At 22.0% G+C, this 20,137-nt stretch overlaps 2 protein-coding genes and 2 pseudogenes across 2 annotated transcripts; all 4 read right to left on the minus strand.

Moving 5' to 3' along the window:
- Positions 1 to 58: 58 nt before the first annotated feature.
- LOC148936641 (uncharacterized) lies at positions 59 to 3,318 on the minus strand. Its single transcript, XM_089076421.1, has 7 exons — positions 3,004 to 3,318; positions 2,149 to 2,414; positions 1,641 to 1,799; positions 936 to 1,197; positions 448 to 516; positions 285 to 374; positions 59 to 203 (listed from the first exon to the last, which is right to left on the minus strand). Exons 1-7 carry the CDS (start codon positions 3,265 to 3,267, stop codon positions 99 to 101), a joined length of 1,215 nt encoding a protein of 404 aa, XP_088932547.1. The 5' UTR covers positions 3,268 to 3,318; the 3' UTR covers positions 59 to 98.
- Positions 3,319 to 4,029: 711 nt separating this feature from the next.
- On the minus strand, positions 4,030 to 6,892 carry LOC148936642 (putative gustatory receptor 28b; annotated as a pseudogene).
- A 4,270-nt stretch (positions 6,893 to 11,162) lies between these two features.
- On the minus strand, positions 11,163 to 15,146 carry LOC148936643 (uncharacterized). The gene is made up of 7 exons (XM_089076605.1): positions 14,692 to 15,146; positions 14,169 to 14,434; positions 12,692 to 12,847; positions 11,961 to 12,213; positions 11,690 to 11,758; positions 11,521 to 11,610; positions 11,163 to 11,421 (listed from the first exon to the last, which is right to left on the minus strand). Exons 1-7 carry the CDS (start codon positions 14,962 to 14,964, stop codon positions 11,329 to 11,331), a joined length of 1,200 nt encoding a protein of 399 aa, XP_088932731.1. The 5' UTR covers positions 14,965 to 15,146; the 3' UTR covers positions 11,163 to 11,328.
- A 225-nt stretch (positions 15,147 to 15,371) lies between these two features.
- On the minus strand, positions 15,372 to 18,864 carry LOC148936644 (uncharacterized; annotated as a pseudogene).
- Positions 18,865 to 20,137: the final 1,273 nt, after the last annotated feature.

Raw genomic sequence — 20,137 nt, forward strand, 5'->3', positions numbered from 1 at the left:
CATACTAGAAATCATTATATAGAAATAATTATTAAATAATAAACTAAACAAATAACGAAAAGAATTTTATAGTTACAATTTATAATATTTTTTTATTTTTAATCGTAACATGTTATATTATTGTTATTAAAAATTATTCGTGCTATGAGAGAATCATTCATTTGCAGCATAAAAACAACAGCAGTGAGAATCCAAAGAAAGAACTGAAAACAATTTAATAGTTTCTATTTTAATAAAAATATATTTTTAATTCTCTATATAAATATAAATAATTTATGACTGACCTTACGGATAAAGTCGTAACCAAAGTAAAATAGACCTAATCCGCTAAATTTCAATGGGCGAAGTGATATTTGTAAAATAAATTGAAAAATCTACATCATGTGAAAATTGTTATCTAAAATGCTTATTAAAAATAATACAGAAAATAGTTAAAATTTATCTCACCTCTCCACGTGTCTCAGTAAAACAGATAAGATTTGTTAGTTTATGAATTACATCTCTGGTCTTTCTTGCCTGAAATAATAATTAAAAATAAATTATATTCCTTTTTCAACAATTCATACAGATTCTAAAAATATTAGATATTATAAAAATAGATTACATATTTCTTTTATATTCGAGAATTATATTATATATAAAATATATTGAAATATATTGAATACAAAATATATTGAAAATATGTCAAAAATTTAAATATTTTATTATATCTGAGGAATGTGTTTCCAATATATATATATATACACATATTCTGTATAACTAAAAAATACACACACACACACACACACACACACACACACACACACACACACACATTATACAGCAGCAGACATATACAATATATGAAAAATGAAAATCACATATGCATAACATTTATTTATTTTATTTTTTATTTGTAGAAATACTTTTTTTTTAACTCGTTGAAAATAGCTTACCTTGGCAGTAACATTTTCGCAAATGTGATTAAATGATATAAGTTTCGTTAAACATATAACAAGCCATATGTCGCTCCAAAGTATTAATTTCAATCGCTTTGAATCACCACCGTACATTTGAGTTAAGCATAACATTATGTGATATTGAAAATAAAACATTGCGATTAAAAAAATGAAGTAAGATAACATTTGCAAAGTCATATGTATTTCAAATAAACTATTCATATCGCGTGCTATTTGACAAAGTTCCAAATGAAGATGCCTAAAAAGATAATATATTAATAAATCAACATATAGTTATTGAAAAATTTTAATTGTCTTTATTCTATGATTTTATTTCTAAAACATGAATTATATATGTGTATGATTTTTCTCTTATTTAATGATTTTTAACAAATCAAAATATGATAAATTCAATTTATATAAAAATAATATATTTTATCATTAAATAATTAAAAATTAAAATTTATCTTTATAAATACAAATTTGTTTAATTTATAAATATTGCAAAATTATAAATTAAACAAATTTTGATTAATGTGATATACACATCCATATGCAATAAAATTCCAATTAACCATCAATAGAAACATCACGAATATAATTATAATACAATAATATACTTGAATAGTGAAATTATTTTTCTTCTTTTAACAAAAAATCTTTTTCAAGTTTTTTGCGTAACTTAAACATATATTAATTTACATTATAGTCCATAATACAAGTTTGCGATTTCCCATATTGTGGATATAGCGTCGAGTGACAATAAGGGATTTTTTCCATGTGCATCTTAGCCCATATTGTTCAATCTCTGAGAGTTCTTCAAGGTGATTATTTATTTTATCTAATTTAGTACCTATATATCTATAATTTAAAAAATATTTAAAAATCCTATTTATTAAATTCTTTTCTTTTGTGATTAAGTAAAAAGTATATAAATTATTAATATTCTTTTTATTTACAATTTCACAATTTTATAAAAATAATATAAATTTATATATTAAATTTAAACACAAAATATAAAATGTTATGCAATATAACATATCTTTAATTAATAAATTAAATTAAAATGTTAAATGTTAATTTTAAATTAAAAGATTTATTATTTTATATAAATTAGCAAAAATTTATTACTTTATATAAGAATTAAATTAACTATATATTAACATTAGTTATTATTATAAGTAATTTTAAGAAAAATAAATTTACAAACCTTAGAAGAAACATGTATATTATGTCCACATAAGTATTGATATGTAAAGGATAATCTTTAATAATAGGAATAACTATGGCTCTTGTATCATTAACTCTCTCTATAAACCATAAAGAATCGAAAAACCATAGTATACCAACCATTATCAACCATGTAGCAAATATCCATTTTACTAAGCTTCGGATTTTATGATATTCTTTAGGTGTACCAAGAAATTCTAATGTATTATCAACAAAATCCAATTTTCTTATACATGCGCGGAATTTCTAAGAGTAAAATGTTATATATAAAGATATAAATAAATTGAAAAAATTGAATTAGATGGCTAATAAGAGTCAACGTTGTTAATAATGCGTAATTATTTATAAAAAAATCTTAATTTATTACAAACGTAAACATCATTCGCGAATTATATGACTCTTATTAGCCTATCTAATTTAATTTTTTTCAATTTATACAATTTCGAGAATCATTGATATATTTTTTACAATAAATCATAAAACAACATACAAGAAACATATATGTAAGAGAATATATATTTTAAAATATATATTTTAAATAATAATTTGTAATATATGTTTTTTTTTAATTTTTATAATAAATTATTTAATTATTTTATTATATACAAATTATATGATATCTTAACTTTTCCAAAAATAGATTTTGAAATAAAATATATCGATAAAAAATACAAGATTTTACACAAAATATAGTTTTATTTAAATTAAAATTTAATTACATTTACTATATTTGAATAAACAAAAATGAGTATAATTTCAGTTAGTAAAGATGATTGTGTGTCATTTGTTTCACTCTCCAATTATGTTATTTTAACATATAAAGAGAAAAATATACCTTATATTTACGAAAAGTAATGATTATGAATATTATCACCACGAGTAAATTTATCGTTATTATGAAGATATTTAAAACGTTATTAAATATAATTTTTGGCGAAAAGAAAATTATTATATAATAAAACACATAGGCATAAACACTCCACATAATTAATACATATAAGATACTCAAACGAATTCTCGCATGGTCAGAAGGATATTTCAGAATCCCGAAACCGAAAATAAAAGAAGCTAAGGAAAGAGGTTGTAAAGCTTGTTCCATATTATTGATTATAATCGAAACTCTAACAATTTTACACACTTAACTATTACATCCTGCGTTAAAAGTCATACGTCGTAAAAACGTCATATTTATAAGAACGATAGAATGATACTTTATTAGATTGTCACATTAATTTCGTTAAAACATTAAAGAGTAGTGCGAATGTATACACTTGAGATAATTGACCATCATATAAAGTATTAGTAATTATCTTTTAATGCAGTTTGTACATATTTCTATGTATATATATATCTTTGTATGTTAATATATTTTATTAAAAAGGTATAATACACTTATATTTATGATAACATTTTCATTTAAGTCAATTTATTATATTATAAGTTTATATTTTACGAATAAAACATTGATCAAGATGACAAAAAGATAATCAAACGATTTAATTATTTTTTAAAATGAAATTGAATGTATAATATAATATTATTGTATTACAAAATGGTAGCACACATATCACAATTTATTTTTTGTATTGTTCGTAGTATTTACATGTCATTTTAAAAGAAAGTTTTTTATAATTATATAAATTTTATAACTATTTTACAGTAGAAAGATTTACATTTATATATTGCTAATATTCTTGAGCTGAATTAATATATTATCTATATAACATTCTATTATTAATATTTCAAATAAACTAAATGTATATATTTAATTTTTAAATCTAATGTGCTTAAAAATATTTTAAGATTTTTAAATAAAATTGATTTCACAATATCAGGTTTGACGACGTTTCTATTGCCGAATAAAGTAGACTTAATTCATAAATATATTTAATTCATTATTGTATAAAATTATTTTTTATTATTTTTTTGTATTATTTTTTAATTATTTGTATCTTTGAAACTTTTATAATGCATAATTTTATGATATAATATAGACAAAATATAATATAGAATTATAATATATATATTATATATAATACTATAATATAATTAACACTATATCAATCTAAGTGATGTTTGACTGATAATTATGAGTGATAATTACATGAGTGAAAAATAATCTTGATATGTTTTTGTCATTGACTAGACGAGCTATCAGTTTTGTTGGCATCTTTTTTGGCAGTAATCGTTATTAGTTATTTAGTAACTAATAGGTATTTTTAATTGTACCATAATAATCACATATGATATAACTGCCATACAAAACTGAAAAGAATATTCGTTAACTTTTTAGTAAAATTGGTACACCATAAAATTGGTAAAAAAAAAAGTAAATATAAAAGATATTAACCTTTTGGAGAAACTTGTAGCCAAGATTAAAAAAACCGATTTCGCTAATCTTTAACGAACGATGCATTGTTTGTAGAGTAAACTGATGAATCTGTATATGAGCTTATTTAATTTTATACAATTTATTTTATTTTATTTTATATATTATTTTTAAAAAATTTTTACCTCTTTCCAAACATCAGCATATTTAGAGATATTTGTCAATTGGTCAATTATTTCAGTAACTTCATTAGCCTGAAAGTTGAAATTTATTAAGAAATTTATTAAAAAATATATATTAATAAGAGATTAATAAAAAATGTATAATATAATGAATATTAATTTAACCTGTACTTTTTTTTATAGAAAATGATGTAATTATACCTTAATTTTCACGTTTTCACAAATGTAGTTTATAAAATAAATCCTTAAAAAAAATGTTAAGATCCATTTGCCAATGTCAAACCATTCATATAATGCATATAATGCATATATACTTTGATGTTCTTGTGTTATCAATTTATATAAGTAGTAAAACAGGGATATTATATACGGACAATAAGATGCCATTTCAAAAGTTATTTGCATTGTAAATATCAAATTTATCTCTCGAGCAAAGCGACATAATTCTAAATGAAGATGCCTGCCAAAAGATGCTGTTTATTATAAAAATATATACAAAAATTATAATATATTAATTTTAAGAATATAAACATAAGTTATATTTTATTATTTTTATTATTTTCATGCATAAAAATAATTTTATTACATAAATTTTATTATTATTATTATTAAGTTAACAAAGTGATAATTTAATCAACATATGTATATTAATTACATTGTGGTCCATAATATTTGCTTGTAATTGGTATATAAAGTGTATTGATGTACAGACTTCCTCCATATATATTTCAGATCGTACTCATCTGTCACTAAGCGACGCATATGTTCATTTACTTTATCAAATCTGATACCAATATACCTGAGTAAATGAAGTTTTGAACTAAGGTCAGAAATTGTAAAATCTATGCTAGAAATCTTTAATTTATACTTGAATGACACATAAATCTTTGAATATAATTTATTTATTAATAGAGAATTTTATCAAAAGAATATTATATTAATGCCAGAAAAACATCATATTATTTTAATCTTATTTCTTAACAGAATTTTTAAAAATTATTTGAAATGATAATAAACTTATTATTTTAGTAATAATAATATTTTATTAATTATGAATAAATGCAATTAAATCTAAAAAAATATATTAAAAAATACATATTAAAATACACACATTATATTATATTATATTATATCATATTATATTATATTATATTACAAACCACATAAAAAAGATAAATAACAAATCCATGAATGCATTAATATGATGACAATGATTTACTATAATAGCTACATATAGGCTCCAAGAAGAAATTTCTTCCAAGCTAAACCACTAAATTGTATCGAAAATTTATTGAAAGACAATATATGATCCATCCAATTATTATTCTTTTTAATTTCGTATGCATCTTTTCATACATTTTTTGAGTGCCCAACTCTTCCAGAGTATTATCTACAGCAGCAAATTTTTTTATGCTTATTCCAAATCTCTAAAATAATATCTCACGCAACAATTTTGAATATTTTTAACAAATACGTGTTTTGCAATGTAAAATAAATCTGTAACAAATACGTGTTTTGCAATGTAAAACACGCTTTGTGTGTATGTGTGCGTGTGTGTGTGTGCGTGTGTGCGTGTGTGCGTGCGTGTGTGCGTGTGTGCGTGCGTGCGTGCGTGTGTGCGTGTGTGCGTGTGTGCGTGTGTGCGTGTGTGCGTGTATGCGTGCGTGTGTGCACATTTAGTGTGCAACATTTAGTGTGTGTGTGTGTGTGTGTGTTTGTGTGTGTGTGTGTGTGTGTGTGTGTTTGTGTGTGTGTGTGTGTGTTTGTGTGTGTGTGTGTGTGTGTGTGTGTGTGTGTGTGTGTGTGTTTGTGTGTGTGTGTGTGTGTGTGTTGTGTGTGTGTGTGTGTGTGTGTGTGTGTGTGTGTGTGTGTGTGTGTGTGTGTGTGTGGTGTGTGTAACATTTAGAATGTATAATCTATTAATATTATACCTTTTGATTAAAAAAACTTATAATTGCAGACGTAATTGAAATAAAAACACTACTCTCTTCGAAGATATCCATAATAACAGAATCAAATAATACTTTTCGTGTGAAATAGTTCATCGTATAGAAATAGAAATTGACATAAGCAAACCAGATTATTAAAGAATATAATATAATTAATTGTGTCACCAATTTAATTTTTGATTGTTGTCTGGGATAAAAGCCTAAACCCATAATGAAACACATACAAAAAAATGGACGCAAAACTTTTTGAAGTGTGAGCACCATAATTAATATCACAAACTGACTGTTTACTTAACGTCCAACAAATGAATTTAAATTCATTTACTGGTATATCATGCGATTGCGTCGACTCGCAACGATAGCGGTCCTTCGTAATAGTATTGTTAGTTATTATATGTTTGGTAGTATTCAAGCGTATTAAAATAATGGATTCTATTTAATAGATAAAAGAAATGACATAGTATTGAATTTTTCATACAGCAGACCATTTAAGTGATGAAATAAATTCATTTCTTTGTATATGAAATATATTTAATATATTTCTTGTCAAAATTGTTTAATATTACTTTTGTATAAATAAATTATGATAATGAATAGTAAAGATAATACAAAAAACAGAAAGTGACGAGTTATAAATTATAAATTATTATTATTAGAATAATAAGATGAAAGATATCGAAATTATGATTTAAAGTAAATTGAATATAATTAATGATCTCATTGTACATTTTAAATAAACTTTAATTTAGATAATAGTTTAAAGTATAGTTTATTTTTCGTAAAGTATTAAATATATCTCTTATTTATCATTGGTTCAAATACAGGTACGAATATTTATATAGTCAATTTAGGAAAATTTTCTTAATGAATTATATTTTATTTGAAGATAATAATTAATATTTTATACTTTGTACCCAATATGTCTTTATATTTTATTATTATTAATTATTATTATTTTTCTAATGTTACATGCATATTAATTAATTTCTATATATTTTTATTTAACTTCTAAGTTTAATGCTCAAAGAATTTAAATATTTTTGAAAATTTTATACAAATTATATAAATTAGTGCACTTGAAAAGATATATATCATAAGCTTTTTTTATCATATAAGATGTTTCTTTTTGCATTATCTTGTAGAAAGATGAATAGAAAATAAAGACAATAGACAGTGAAATAAATGTAAATTATATAAATTAATTATATAAATTATATAATTATAATATAAATTGCTTTAGAGATAGAAATTATTGGAATATTATATATTAGAATTTTTATAATTCTAATACTATAATAATGAATATTATGTCAATTTGAGTGATATCAGTGTAATCATGATGAATAATTTTACTGTTCATGTTGTATTAGACTGAATGATTTATTAGTTCCATTGGTAATAATCATTATGTACACTTAATGGCTATTAAAGGCTAAATATCTATTAAAAGCTAAAAGGTATCTTCAACTGCGCTATAATGATCATATATGTAATGATTACCATGCAAAACTGAAAATGAAAATACTTATTAATTTTTTCAGTAAATATAAAAATAGCATTTTATTGAAATATAATCATAAAACAAATTAAAAAATGGAAATTGAATTACACAATATCTAGCAAAAAAGACATTAGAATGTTTTTGATTTTAAAGATAACTGTAAAAATTGATTTTCTAAAATATTATTTTATGTGGTATTAAATACAAAATTAATTGAGTATATTTTTAAAAAAAGGAAAATGTAAATAATTTTATCTTCCGGAGAAACTCATGATTAAAGTTGAAGAAACTCATTCTATTCAATTTTAATGGATGATGTGTTGTTCGTAAAATAAATTGATGAATCTGTATATGAATTACTATGTATCTTTAGAAAATTTATTTAATTTTACTTTTTAGATTTTGCTTTTTTTTAATTAATTTTTATCAGTATATTAATGAATATTTGTTAATTGATAAATGAACTAATTTATTAATCTATAATTTAAAACTTATTGTTACAGAATAAACGTCGAAATATTATTTAAATTTATATTTTTAAATTTACAACATAATTTTAATTTTAACTTTGATAATTTCACAGATGCAATGTATACAATGTAATACAAAGCCTGATCTAATTATAGCCTTCAAAATCTAGAGAGAAAGAGAGAGAGAGATAGATAGAAAGAGAGAGAGAGAGAGAGAGAGAGAGAGAGAGAGAGAGAGAGAGAGAGAAAGGGAAGGAGGAAGGCAAGAGAAAGAGAAAAAGAGAGGGGTCACTTATAGTATTTATATTAAATAAAGATACAAATATTAAATGAATTTGAAAGATAATGTAAAAAATACTATTTATATTATATATATTTTAAATCGTAACTTGATGTGTTATATCTGATAGAATTAAATATTTTGGATATAGGAGTAACATTCATTTGCATCATAAAAAGAAGAATAGTAAAGATCCAAACAAAAAACTGAAAGAATATTTAAATAGAATTACCGAAGATTTGTAAACTTTAAGTTTTGATATAAATGTATAAATTTAAGGATTAATCTTTCGAATAAAATTATAACCAAAATAAAATAATCCTAATCTACTAAATTTTAATGGCCGTAGTGATATTTGCAAAATAAACTGGTAGTTATTAACTGGTGGAATTAAAAAATATAAAAGTTATATCTTATAAAGTTGTAAAAAACATATTATCTTTTCGCATCTTTTCGTATCTCGGCAAAATAAATAAAGTTTGTCAATTCATGAATAATACTCTTAGTCTTTTGTGCCTAAAATGATAGAGCTTAATTATATTATTTTATATGTACAATGATAGAGCTTAATTATATTATTTTATTTACAATCATATCTTTTCTAATAATAAGTAACTTGTTATTTTCTCATAAAACAGAAATATTTAAATCTTTTATTTATTAATTATTCAGGTTTACTAAATCTTATTAGAAAAGATGACTTTTATAATATTATTATTTATTTTGATGTAATTATACAAAATGATAAATTTTTAGAGAAGTAGAAGATTACAACATATATATTCAATATTACAACATATATATTTCTCAAAAAAAAACAAATTATTTTAATTAATCAAAAATTCTTACCTTTCTGTTAATGTTTTCGCAAATATAATTCACTGATATGAGTTTTGTTAAAAATATGATGATCCACATATCACAAGTAAGCAATCATCTTTAGTATTGTTATATCATTTATGTGTAATATTTTTAAGAAAAGCATTATAGAATATAAAAAATTACACATTCCAATTAAAACAACGAAATAAGATATCATTTGAAGAGTCATTTGAATTCCAAAGAAACTATTTATATCTTCGACTATTCGGCAAAGTTCCGAATGAAGATGTCTAAAAAGATTTATATAAATAAATAAATATATATATATTTTTTTAGGAAGAAATATTTCCATTGATTTGTTATATTTTAAATTTATAAATTTTATTATTTTTATTCTTTAAAATTACATACAAAATTACAGAAATATTATAAATAATGTTATGATATAATAAGTAAAATATATTAGTAAAATATATTTAACTGATAATATATTGTTTTAAAAGTTTTTTCTTGTTCTTTTGTGCTATGTTATTAGAACCATAAAAGAATTTACATTTAAAACCCATAGCATATGCTTGCGATTATTAGCGTTTTGAATATAATTGCTGCCAACGACAAAAGATTTTTTCCATTGACATCTTAGTCTACAATTTTGTATTTCTGATAATTGTTTAATATAATTATTTATTTTATCCAGTCTAATACCAATGTGTCTGTAATTTATAACTATAAACTATATGTTTGTGATTGATTAATTTTATTATATTTTTAGTAGATAGAAATAAATTTAACACGAAATATATATATATATATATGTGACATTAATATATAAATTTTGATGTTTCTATGACTAATAATATAAATTCATATATCAAATAAATCTGAATTTCATACATTTAATATATGATTATTAAATTAGAAAGTAATTTAAATGTTAAAAAATATTTAAATATTAAATATTAAATATTTAGATATTTAAAAAAAGCAAAATTAATGAAATAAATTAATGAGATAAATTTCTATCATAATGTAATTTTTATCATACATGCAAAAATTTTTTTTAAACACATATACAATTTATTTGATATTTTTTAATATATTTAACTCTGAAACAGTTTTAATGATCAATGTATTAATAATGGAAGAATTTTTTATCTTACAGATGTTAATTTAAAAATTTATATGTATTATATGTATTACATTATTATTATATGTATTACATTAAGATAAAAAATTAGATTGGTACAAGTTAAGCAATATTTTTATTTTAAGAAATCTTAGAATCTTAAATGTCTGTCGTAAAAAAAAATCTCAAAACATTGATTTAAGTGCACGCTTTATGATTAATAATAATAAATTAATATCTTAAATATTTAATATCTTAAATAATGAACAAAAATAAGATTATGTATACATTACATGATCAATTAAATTCTTTATATGATATAATTTACTGGAGCAAATTTAGAGCTTTAATAAAATATGTATCTTTGGTTTAGATTACTAATATGAAATGAAAAGAAAGAGAAAGGAACAAATAAATTAATTAAAATATTAGTAGCTTATAAATACAAAATATTTTATATATTTATGTATCTTTTGTTTTTAATTGTCATTGTATGTTAAGTTATATATAGTTCTTATCTAAAAATTCTTTAGATATTGGCATAATACCTATTTGCACCATGAAAAGAACAGCAGTGAGAATCCACGTAAAGAACTGAAAAGAAATATTAAATAAAATTATTACTGTGTTACCAAAAGATTTTACTGATAAATTAAGTTTTTACAGAAAATTATGAATAATATCAAGACCAACCTTACGAATAAAATCGTAGCCAAAGTAAAATAAACCTAATCCGGTAAATTTCAACGGTTGTAGTGATATTTGCAAAACAAACTGGCAAATCTACATGATAATGCAATTATTATTTAAATATATTTTAATAAAGGTTAATTAATGAGTTAGAGAAAGGATATTTTTTTACCTCTTCATGTATATCAGCAAAACAGATAAAATTTGCCAATTTATGTATAACGCTCTTAGTCTTTTGTGCCTGAAATAATGACGCAAATGATATTTTTTTAAAGAAAGAAATTTATAAATTATTATCATAAATGAAAGAAACCGTTTTAGCATATTAATATTTATTTTAAAATAATTATTATATGCACTTGCTATTTTTTAAAAAAGTTGAAAATTATATCATATAAATTTTCTGTAAAAAATATTTTTTTCAATCCATCGAAAGTTCATACCTTAGTACTAACGCTATCACAAATATGATTTACTGATATAAGTTTTATTAAAAATATGATGAACCACATGTTGCAGGAAAGTATGCTTGACACTATATTAGGGTGCAATATTTTAAAATAAAACATTATGTAGTAAAAAACATCACACATTCCAATCAACATGACGAAATAGATCATCATCTGTAGAGTCATTTGAATTCCAAAAAAACTATTTATAATGCGAGCTATTCGACAAAGTTCCGCATGAAGATGCCTAGATTATATAAATAAGATTTATATAAATAAATAAGTAAAATATTTATATATATATTTTAAATAAGTAAATATTTTAAGAAAAAATATTATACATATGTTTTTTTTTAAATGGATTAGTATGAGAAGCTATCTAAAATCAAATATCCAAAAAGATATTTAAAAAAATTATTATCTAAAACAATGAAAAAATTATGTTAATCTTTATATTATGTTAAAGATAGAAATTTATTAATTTTACTATTTGATAGATAAGTGCATACAAAATTGCTATAAATAAATACAAAAACGATGTAAATAAAATTAAGATATAAAAAATAAAATATATGTATTATAAAATTGATAAAATTAATGTTTTTTATAAAATATTTTTTACAAGAAAAATTGTAGAAAATATTATATAAAATCATTAATTTTTTATCAATAATAAATATTTTACTTTTTATATATTTATCTATAATACATATATATCAATTTACATTACAATCCATAAAGCACGCTTACGATACTCAGCGTTTCGGACATAACAGCTGCCGACAAAAGATCTCTTCCACCTGTACTTTAAGTCACAATCTTCTATTTTTAATAATTGTTCGATATAATTGTTCATTATATCTAATCTGGTACCAATGTGTCTGTAATTAAAATGAAATATTTAACAAAAATGACATTACTCAGTTTCTTGCCCATGTACACTGAGAAAAATGTCCAGTGATTTTGGTCGGAAATAACTGTTCCAGTGCTTTTTTCGATCGATTTCAATTGGATTCAGGACTATTCGATGAATTCATGAACACTTTTATCCGATGAAATGCAGTTTTCGATCAAATATGAACGGAAGATGAGCCGCTATATATTTATCCGTTCAAATTTCATTGGATAAATCTGTAACTTGATCGGACATTACACTTGAACGGATAAAAAGAGGGTATTTTATCCGATCAAGTTTAGTATCCGATCAAATATGTTTATTCGATCGAAAATTTGATCGAAAATCCGATTCGAAATATCCCAGAAGCGTATTTCCTACTGTATCGGCGCCAACATCTTGTGATGAAGTGGGAGGAAGGACGGGGGGGAGGGGGGAAACAGACAAACAGGCACAAATAAAGGCTGCGTTCCGATATTCATTGTTGCAATACTGAAAATATATAGTCCATGTCATATATATTATAAATTTTCAGTACTGGTAGTGAATATCGGAATATAGCCAAAGTTAGCTATTGTCCGTAGCAATATGCGTGTGAGATTTTCTGTGCGCGTAATTGATCAAAACGAATCACGTGAGACGCGGCAGTCAAGCGGCCAAGAAACGATAAATTCTTGTTAAATTCGTGTACAAAAATGAGTGATATTAAAACTGTTCTTCAAGACATGAAAGCCAAGGAGGAGATAATCCATATTTTTATGAGTAAATAACTCTTTTTCTCTAAAATTTGCATGTTCAGTATCATCAAAAAGTGATTGGAAAATTCCGATTATATTAGATAATTTTTGATCGGAAATGATGTGATCGGATTATTCATTCGGAATGTACTGAACAATTAATTTTCATTGGATTTTCCGATTGATTTTTTTCTGATGAAATGTGATCGGATTTTTTATCCGATCAAAATGATCGTAAATATCCGTTATATTTGTTATTTTCTAAAAGATTAATCCGATCTTTTTAATTAGAAAAAAACCTAGATATTTTTCTCAGTGTAGCAAAGTAAACACATAAATAAAATATTTATTTTACTTTTTTATGACTAAAATTTTTTAACTTTCTAAATTGTAAAAAAGCTTTTGATAATCCAATAAAATTATGTTCAGATCTGTATCTAATCAAATTTTTAAATCTACCGGTAGAACTGTGCATATGTATGTTAATTTTAGACAAGTTAATCTATCGAGTTAATTTTAAACTTTAGTAATATTTATTGTAAAATAATTGCAACAATAAGATTTCCGAACCTTAGAAGCTGTATGAATATTATATCTGTGATGGTGTTAATTTGTAAGCTATAGTCCATAACAAAGGGGATAAATATTGCCTTCGTATTATTATATATTTTTACACACGCCATAGAATCAAAAATCCATGTTATACATGTTATGAAGGATAATGTAATCATATTCCATTTTATTGAATGTCGTAAATTATAATATTTTTTAGGCATTCCGAGTTCTTCTAATGTATCATCCACAAGATTAAGCTTTTTTATACATGTCTGGAATTTCTAAGAATATCACAAAGGAATATATAGAAATATAATAAGTAATATAATAAATATATAATAAATATAATAAAGTCTCTTGGATAAGTATATATGCAAGATATCAATTAATTTAATATATGCAAGCAACATTTAATTTAATTAAGTTACTTTTAAACAAGTAATAATAAAATTAGTTAATTTTAAATCGGTATTGTACATTATTTGTTCTGTTTTATGGTAAAACAATAATAGAGAAAAAAGTTCTAAAAAAATTATACCTTATGTTCGAAAATGTTGATAATTAAAGATATTATTGTTACAAATAAACTTATTATTATCATAAAACAAGATAAAGAAGAAAACACATTTATCAAAGAAAACTTGATTGTTATATAATAAAATGCACAAGCATAAATGCTCCACATAATTAATATATAGAAGATACTCAAACGAACTCTTGGCTGATTTGGCGGATATTTAAGAATTCCAAAACCAAAAATGAAAGCAGCTAAAGAAAGGGGATTTAAAACTTTTTCTATAGTATCACTCATGATCGTATCTCTCTAATCCTATATACTGACTTTTAAATTTGTTCAGTTAAGAAATTTATTTCGTATACAAATGTTTTTACAACAATAAAACAACATTTAATTATATCGTTTCATTAACGTTATTAAATTATTAAGTCATACCACAGTTGTTACAATCGATTTTTACATGAATTATTTGCAGCATAAACATGAGTGTGCATAAAATCAATAAATTATGTAAATTTTTATATTAATGAATAATAATACAATAATTTAATATAAAAAGTATTAATGTTAATCTTATTTATATGATATTATTACATAGATATAAATAAAGTATTACTATCAGTATAACTTTATAATGAGACTTTTTATTATAATTATTTAAAATAAATATATATTTTTATTATATAGTTTTCAATTTTTAATCATATCCTTGTTGTATTATATATAGTTGAAATAAGTATTCCTGATATAGGAGTAATATTCATTATCATTTGCACCATAAAAAGAAAACTAGTAAGAATCCAGATGAAGAACTGAAAAAAAAATATTTAAACAGAATTATCAAAGTTTTGCAGCTTAATATGTAAATTTTGATGTAAAAGCATGAATGATATTGAAAACAAACCTTACGAATAAAATCGTAGCCAAAATAAAACAAGCCTAACCCGTTGAATTTCAATGGCCGTAATGATACTTGCAAAACAAACTGGAAGATCTGTATTACATAATAATATAAATTGTCTTTAAATATATTTAAATAATAATCATATAGAACAGAAAGATAGTTATAAAAAAAGTCCTACTTCTTCGCGTATTTTAGCAAAATAAATAAGATTTGTCAAGTTATGAGTAATACTTTTGGTTTTTTGCGCCTGAAATAATAGAGAATTAATTATATATTCTTCTTAATAATGAATTGATATTTCCTTATAAAAGAAACTTTCAAAGTCATGTTCCGGTATACATTGTCAGTACTGAAAATTTACAGTATTTACAGTACATAAAATGAATTATTTAATAGCTCTTCAATGTTGTCAATGTATATCAGAACGGTCAAACTTTTTTAGTCATTATTTATTCACATTTATCACATCTCACTGAAGAAAAGTCATCTTTGTATTATAAATGTTTATTTTCATATAATTACTATATGCAATCTCTACAAAAATAAAAAATCATACATGACTTTTTATTTTATAAGAGCGAATTTTCTTAATTAATCAAAAGTTCTTACCTTATTGCTAACGCTTTCGCAGATATGATTTATTAATATGAGTTTCAATAAAAATATAATAAACCACATGTCGCCATTCAGCAGTATCTTTAGTACCATATCATTTTTGTGCGATTTTGTTAGATGGATTATTGTGAAATATAAAAAATTACACATTCCGATTAAGACAACGAAATAAGAAATCATTTGAAGAGTCATTTGAATTCCAAAGAAATCATTTATATCACGAGCTATCCGGCAAAGTTCTGAATGAAGGTGCCTGAAGAAAGATTTAATAAATAAATATACAATTAAGAAAAACTAGACATTATAAACGTGCGCTGCGCGCGCGTTATTTATTTTTTTTTAACACAGGAGCAAAAATAAATATAATACTATTATAATACTATTATAATACCATTATAATATTTTTAACTTTTTAATACACAATTGTCAAAATGATCAAAATGATCCTCTGTGAGATCAATGCAATGACAGCTATTCATGAAATTAGCACAGTGAGAGAACCAATCGGCTTCGCGGAAAAACGGCAACAATACTTCAAGAAATATGAGTCGACTTGTATGTACTTTTTTAGAAAGAAATATTAAATATTGATTTGTTATTGGTTTTGCAACATATGCATGCATTTGTTTTGGATTATAAATATAAACTAAACATCAAAACATTTTTATATTGTAAAATAAGGAATATTATATTATATTAATAATTATTTATATATTATTATAATATATTATTATATTAATAATTATTTATTTTCCAAATTTAATTTCAAATTTAAATTTTACTGTTCTTATTAATAATTGTATACATAATTACTATAAATTAATACGGAAATGTTACAAATAAAATTATGATTTTTGATAAGTAATATATATTTAATGATGAAATTAATTGTTTTAAATTATCTTCAATTTTTCTGTATTATTAATAAAAGAATTTACATTACTGTCCATAACACACGCTTGCGATTCTTAGCGTTCGAATATAGTTGCTGCTAACAACAAAAGATTTTTTCCAGTTGCATCTTATTCCATAATCCTCTATTTGTGACAGTTAGTCAATATATCTGTTTATTTTATCTAATTTAGTACCAATATGCCTGTAATTTAGAAAAATTAAAAAGAAATTAAATTTATTATTAAATATAATTAAAATTATTCTTCAATATATATAATAATAGAAAAATAAATAAATTACACAATGAATTTTTTGTTACTTAAAATTTTTATTAATAACTTTCTAAATTACAAAAGTATATTACAAAAGTATATTATAAATTTTTGTTTCCACTTATATATTTTGAATTACATATTGTAAGTTTAATGAGTTTATGAGTAATGTAAAATAAATTTTTGTTTAATGGAATATAACATTAATATAACATAATAAAATAAAGTAAAATATAATAAAATTTATTTTGAATTACACCATCTATATACATATATATTTCAAGTTTGAAAAATTAGAATTTGTCAAATTAAATTATTCAGATTTTAGTAATATTTATTGCAATAAAACACGATTTGCGAACCTTAAAAGCAGCATAAATATTACATCCGTTATGTTATTAATTTGTATAGGATAATCTATAACAAAAGACATAAGTATAGTCTTTGTATCATATGTTTCTATCCTCAATAAAACATCGAAAGTCCATGATGAACATATTGTAATAAACAATATAATTAACACCCATTTTATCAAATGTTGCAATCTTTGATATTCTTTAGGTGTACCGAGTTTTTCCAATGTATTATCCACAAGATCGAGCTTCCTTATATATGTGTCGAATTTCTAAGGACAGCAACAAAAGAATGTAGAAAAATTTAATAAAGTTTCTTGGATAAGGTACACATAAGACATAAAACAAAACTTGATCTGAATTATACATGTTCTAAATAATGATAAAGATTGGTAGCTTTAATTTGATATTGTGCATTCTATGCTCAACTTCATGTTAGTGATGATAAATGATTATATAAAGAAATTGTACCTCATGTTCACGAATTGTGATAATTGTAGATATTATTGTCACAAACCAATTCATTATTACTATAAAGAGAGTTACAGTCATATTAAATATATTGAACATAGGAAATTGGATTATTATATAATAAAATGCACAAGCATAAGCACTCCACATAATTAATATATACAAAATACTCAGACGAACTCTTGGCTGGTTTAACGGATGTCTAAGAATACCACAACCGAAAATAAAAGCAGTTAAGAAAAGTGGATTTAAAGCTTTTTTTATAGTATCAACCATGATCTAAACTCTTTCAATTCCTTGTACTAACTATTAGAATGGTACAAGTTGACAAGTTCATATCGTACATATTCATCACAACAATGGAATGGCATTTGATGATAATGTCGCATTAACATTACTAAATCATTGAGTAATATTATGTATGATAATTAATCTTTATATTCGCACTTAATTTAGAATTGCATTTTGCAAATTTAATATTTTTTTACCTATATGTATGTATGTATGTACACATGAATATAAAATGTAACATGTAAATATATATTTATAAAATAATATCAAAACATTAAAATGCTTAAATAAATTAAAGTTATTTTTTTATAAAATTTGATGTTCATGTACATTTATTTATTCAATTATCATTTTCAATATTATACATATATAAATCATGTTAATACAAAGATATATAATTATTCTATACTTTTCTTAAACATTAGACCTTTTAAAGCATTATAGTTTGTAATATACGTATAATATGTTATACGCAAACATTATATATTATAAAATAGATAAAATTATAAAAATTTTTCTATAAGTCGTTTATATTACATTAAACTATTACATGAACCTTAATATATGTATACATATATGTATAAACATCTATCAATTATGAAAATATTGCATGAGTCATTTTAATAAGCTCTTATTTATCAATTTCTTTTTAGATATCGATAGATAATATTGATTGTTGTAATATGCTTAAATATCAACATTATAAATCATTATATTTTATCAAAATATATTAATTCGATAATGAAATATATTACATAATATTACATAATAACTATGAAAAATTACTAAAAAGAACATTGGCATATAACATCAATAAATTTTTAAATAAATATCCATTATTCATTTAAATTGCTTAGTATTTATTGTTTATTAATCATCTCATTATAATCTTATTATAAGTATCTGCGCATTAAAGATTGCAATAATATAGTAAGTTGAAAACTAATATAAAAAATTATTTATACCACAGGTATAATAATATGAATATTTATATAAGAAACTTAGATTTTATATATGTATATTAAATTAAATTTTATATATATATATATATATATATATATATAAAATAATCAAATTTTTTACATGGAATAATGAAACAATTTAAATTTTCAATAAATTTTTAATAAATTAATCTTTTGTATTAAAAAGTCATTATTAAAAAAGAGAAAAAAAGAAAAAAGATTAGTCAATTAAAAACTTATGAATTAAGAAAATTCTTATTCAAAATGTAATATATATATATATATATATATATATATATATATATATATATGTATACATATATTTGTATGTGCAATTAATAAATTATATAAATTAATAAAATATATTACATGAATTTAATATAAAATAATATAAAATATGTTAATATTATTAATTTTATTAATTATACTTTATTAATATTAGTGAATATAAATATTGCTTAATATTAATTCTAATATATAATTATTTACGTATATATAATTATTTACAATACACATTTTTTAAATATGATTATTGATGATTATGTTTTTACTAAATAATAATACGGATATTAAATAGTAAATTTGAAAGATTATATGAAAAATTTATATATATATATATATATATATATATATATTTTTAATTGATTTACGTTATATTATATCTGACAGTAATAAATAGAATAATGATGAAAATCCACATAAAGA

Source organism: Pogonomyrmex barbatus, unplaced genomic scaffold (assembly GCF_055798465.1).
Source record: "Pogonomyrmex barbatus isolate J1 unplaced genomic scaffold, ASM5579846v1 scaffold2, whole genome shotgun sequence".
NCBI classification, from domain to species: domain Eukaryota; kingdom Metazoa; phylum Arthropoda; class Insecta; order Hymenoptera; family Formicidae; genus Pogonomyrmex; species Pogonomyrmex barbatus.

Coding starts and splice junctions, on each gene's coding strand:
- LOC148936643 (XM_089076605.1), bottom strand. CDS start 14,964: ATGAGTGATACTATAGAAAAAGTTTTAAATCCCCTTTCTTTAGCTGCT. Junction 12,214..12,691: donor CGTGCTTTATGGATTGTAAT/GTAAATTGATAT, acceptor TATATAATCTAG/GCATCTTCATGCGGAACTTT. Junction 11,422..11,520: donor GCTACGATTTTATTCGTAAG/GTTGGTCTTGAT, acceptor ATTTCTTTTCAG/TTCTTTACGTGGATTCTCAC.
- LOC148936641 (XM_089076421.1), bottom strand. CDS start 3,267: ATGGAACAAGCTTTACAACCTCTTTCCTTAGCTTCTTTTATTTTCGGT. Junction 2,415..3,003: donor TTACTTTTCGTAAATATAAG/GTATATTTTTCT, acceptor TTTTACTCTTAG/AAATTCCGCGCATGTATAAG. Junction 517..935: donor GCGAAAATGTTACTGCCAAG/GTAAGCTATTTT, acceptor TTATTATTTCAG/GCAAGAAAGACCAGAGATGT.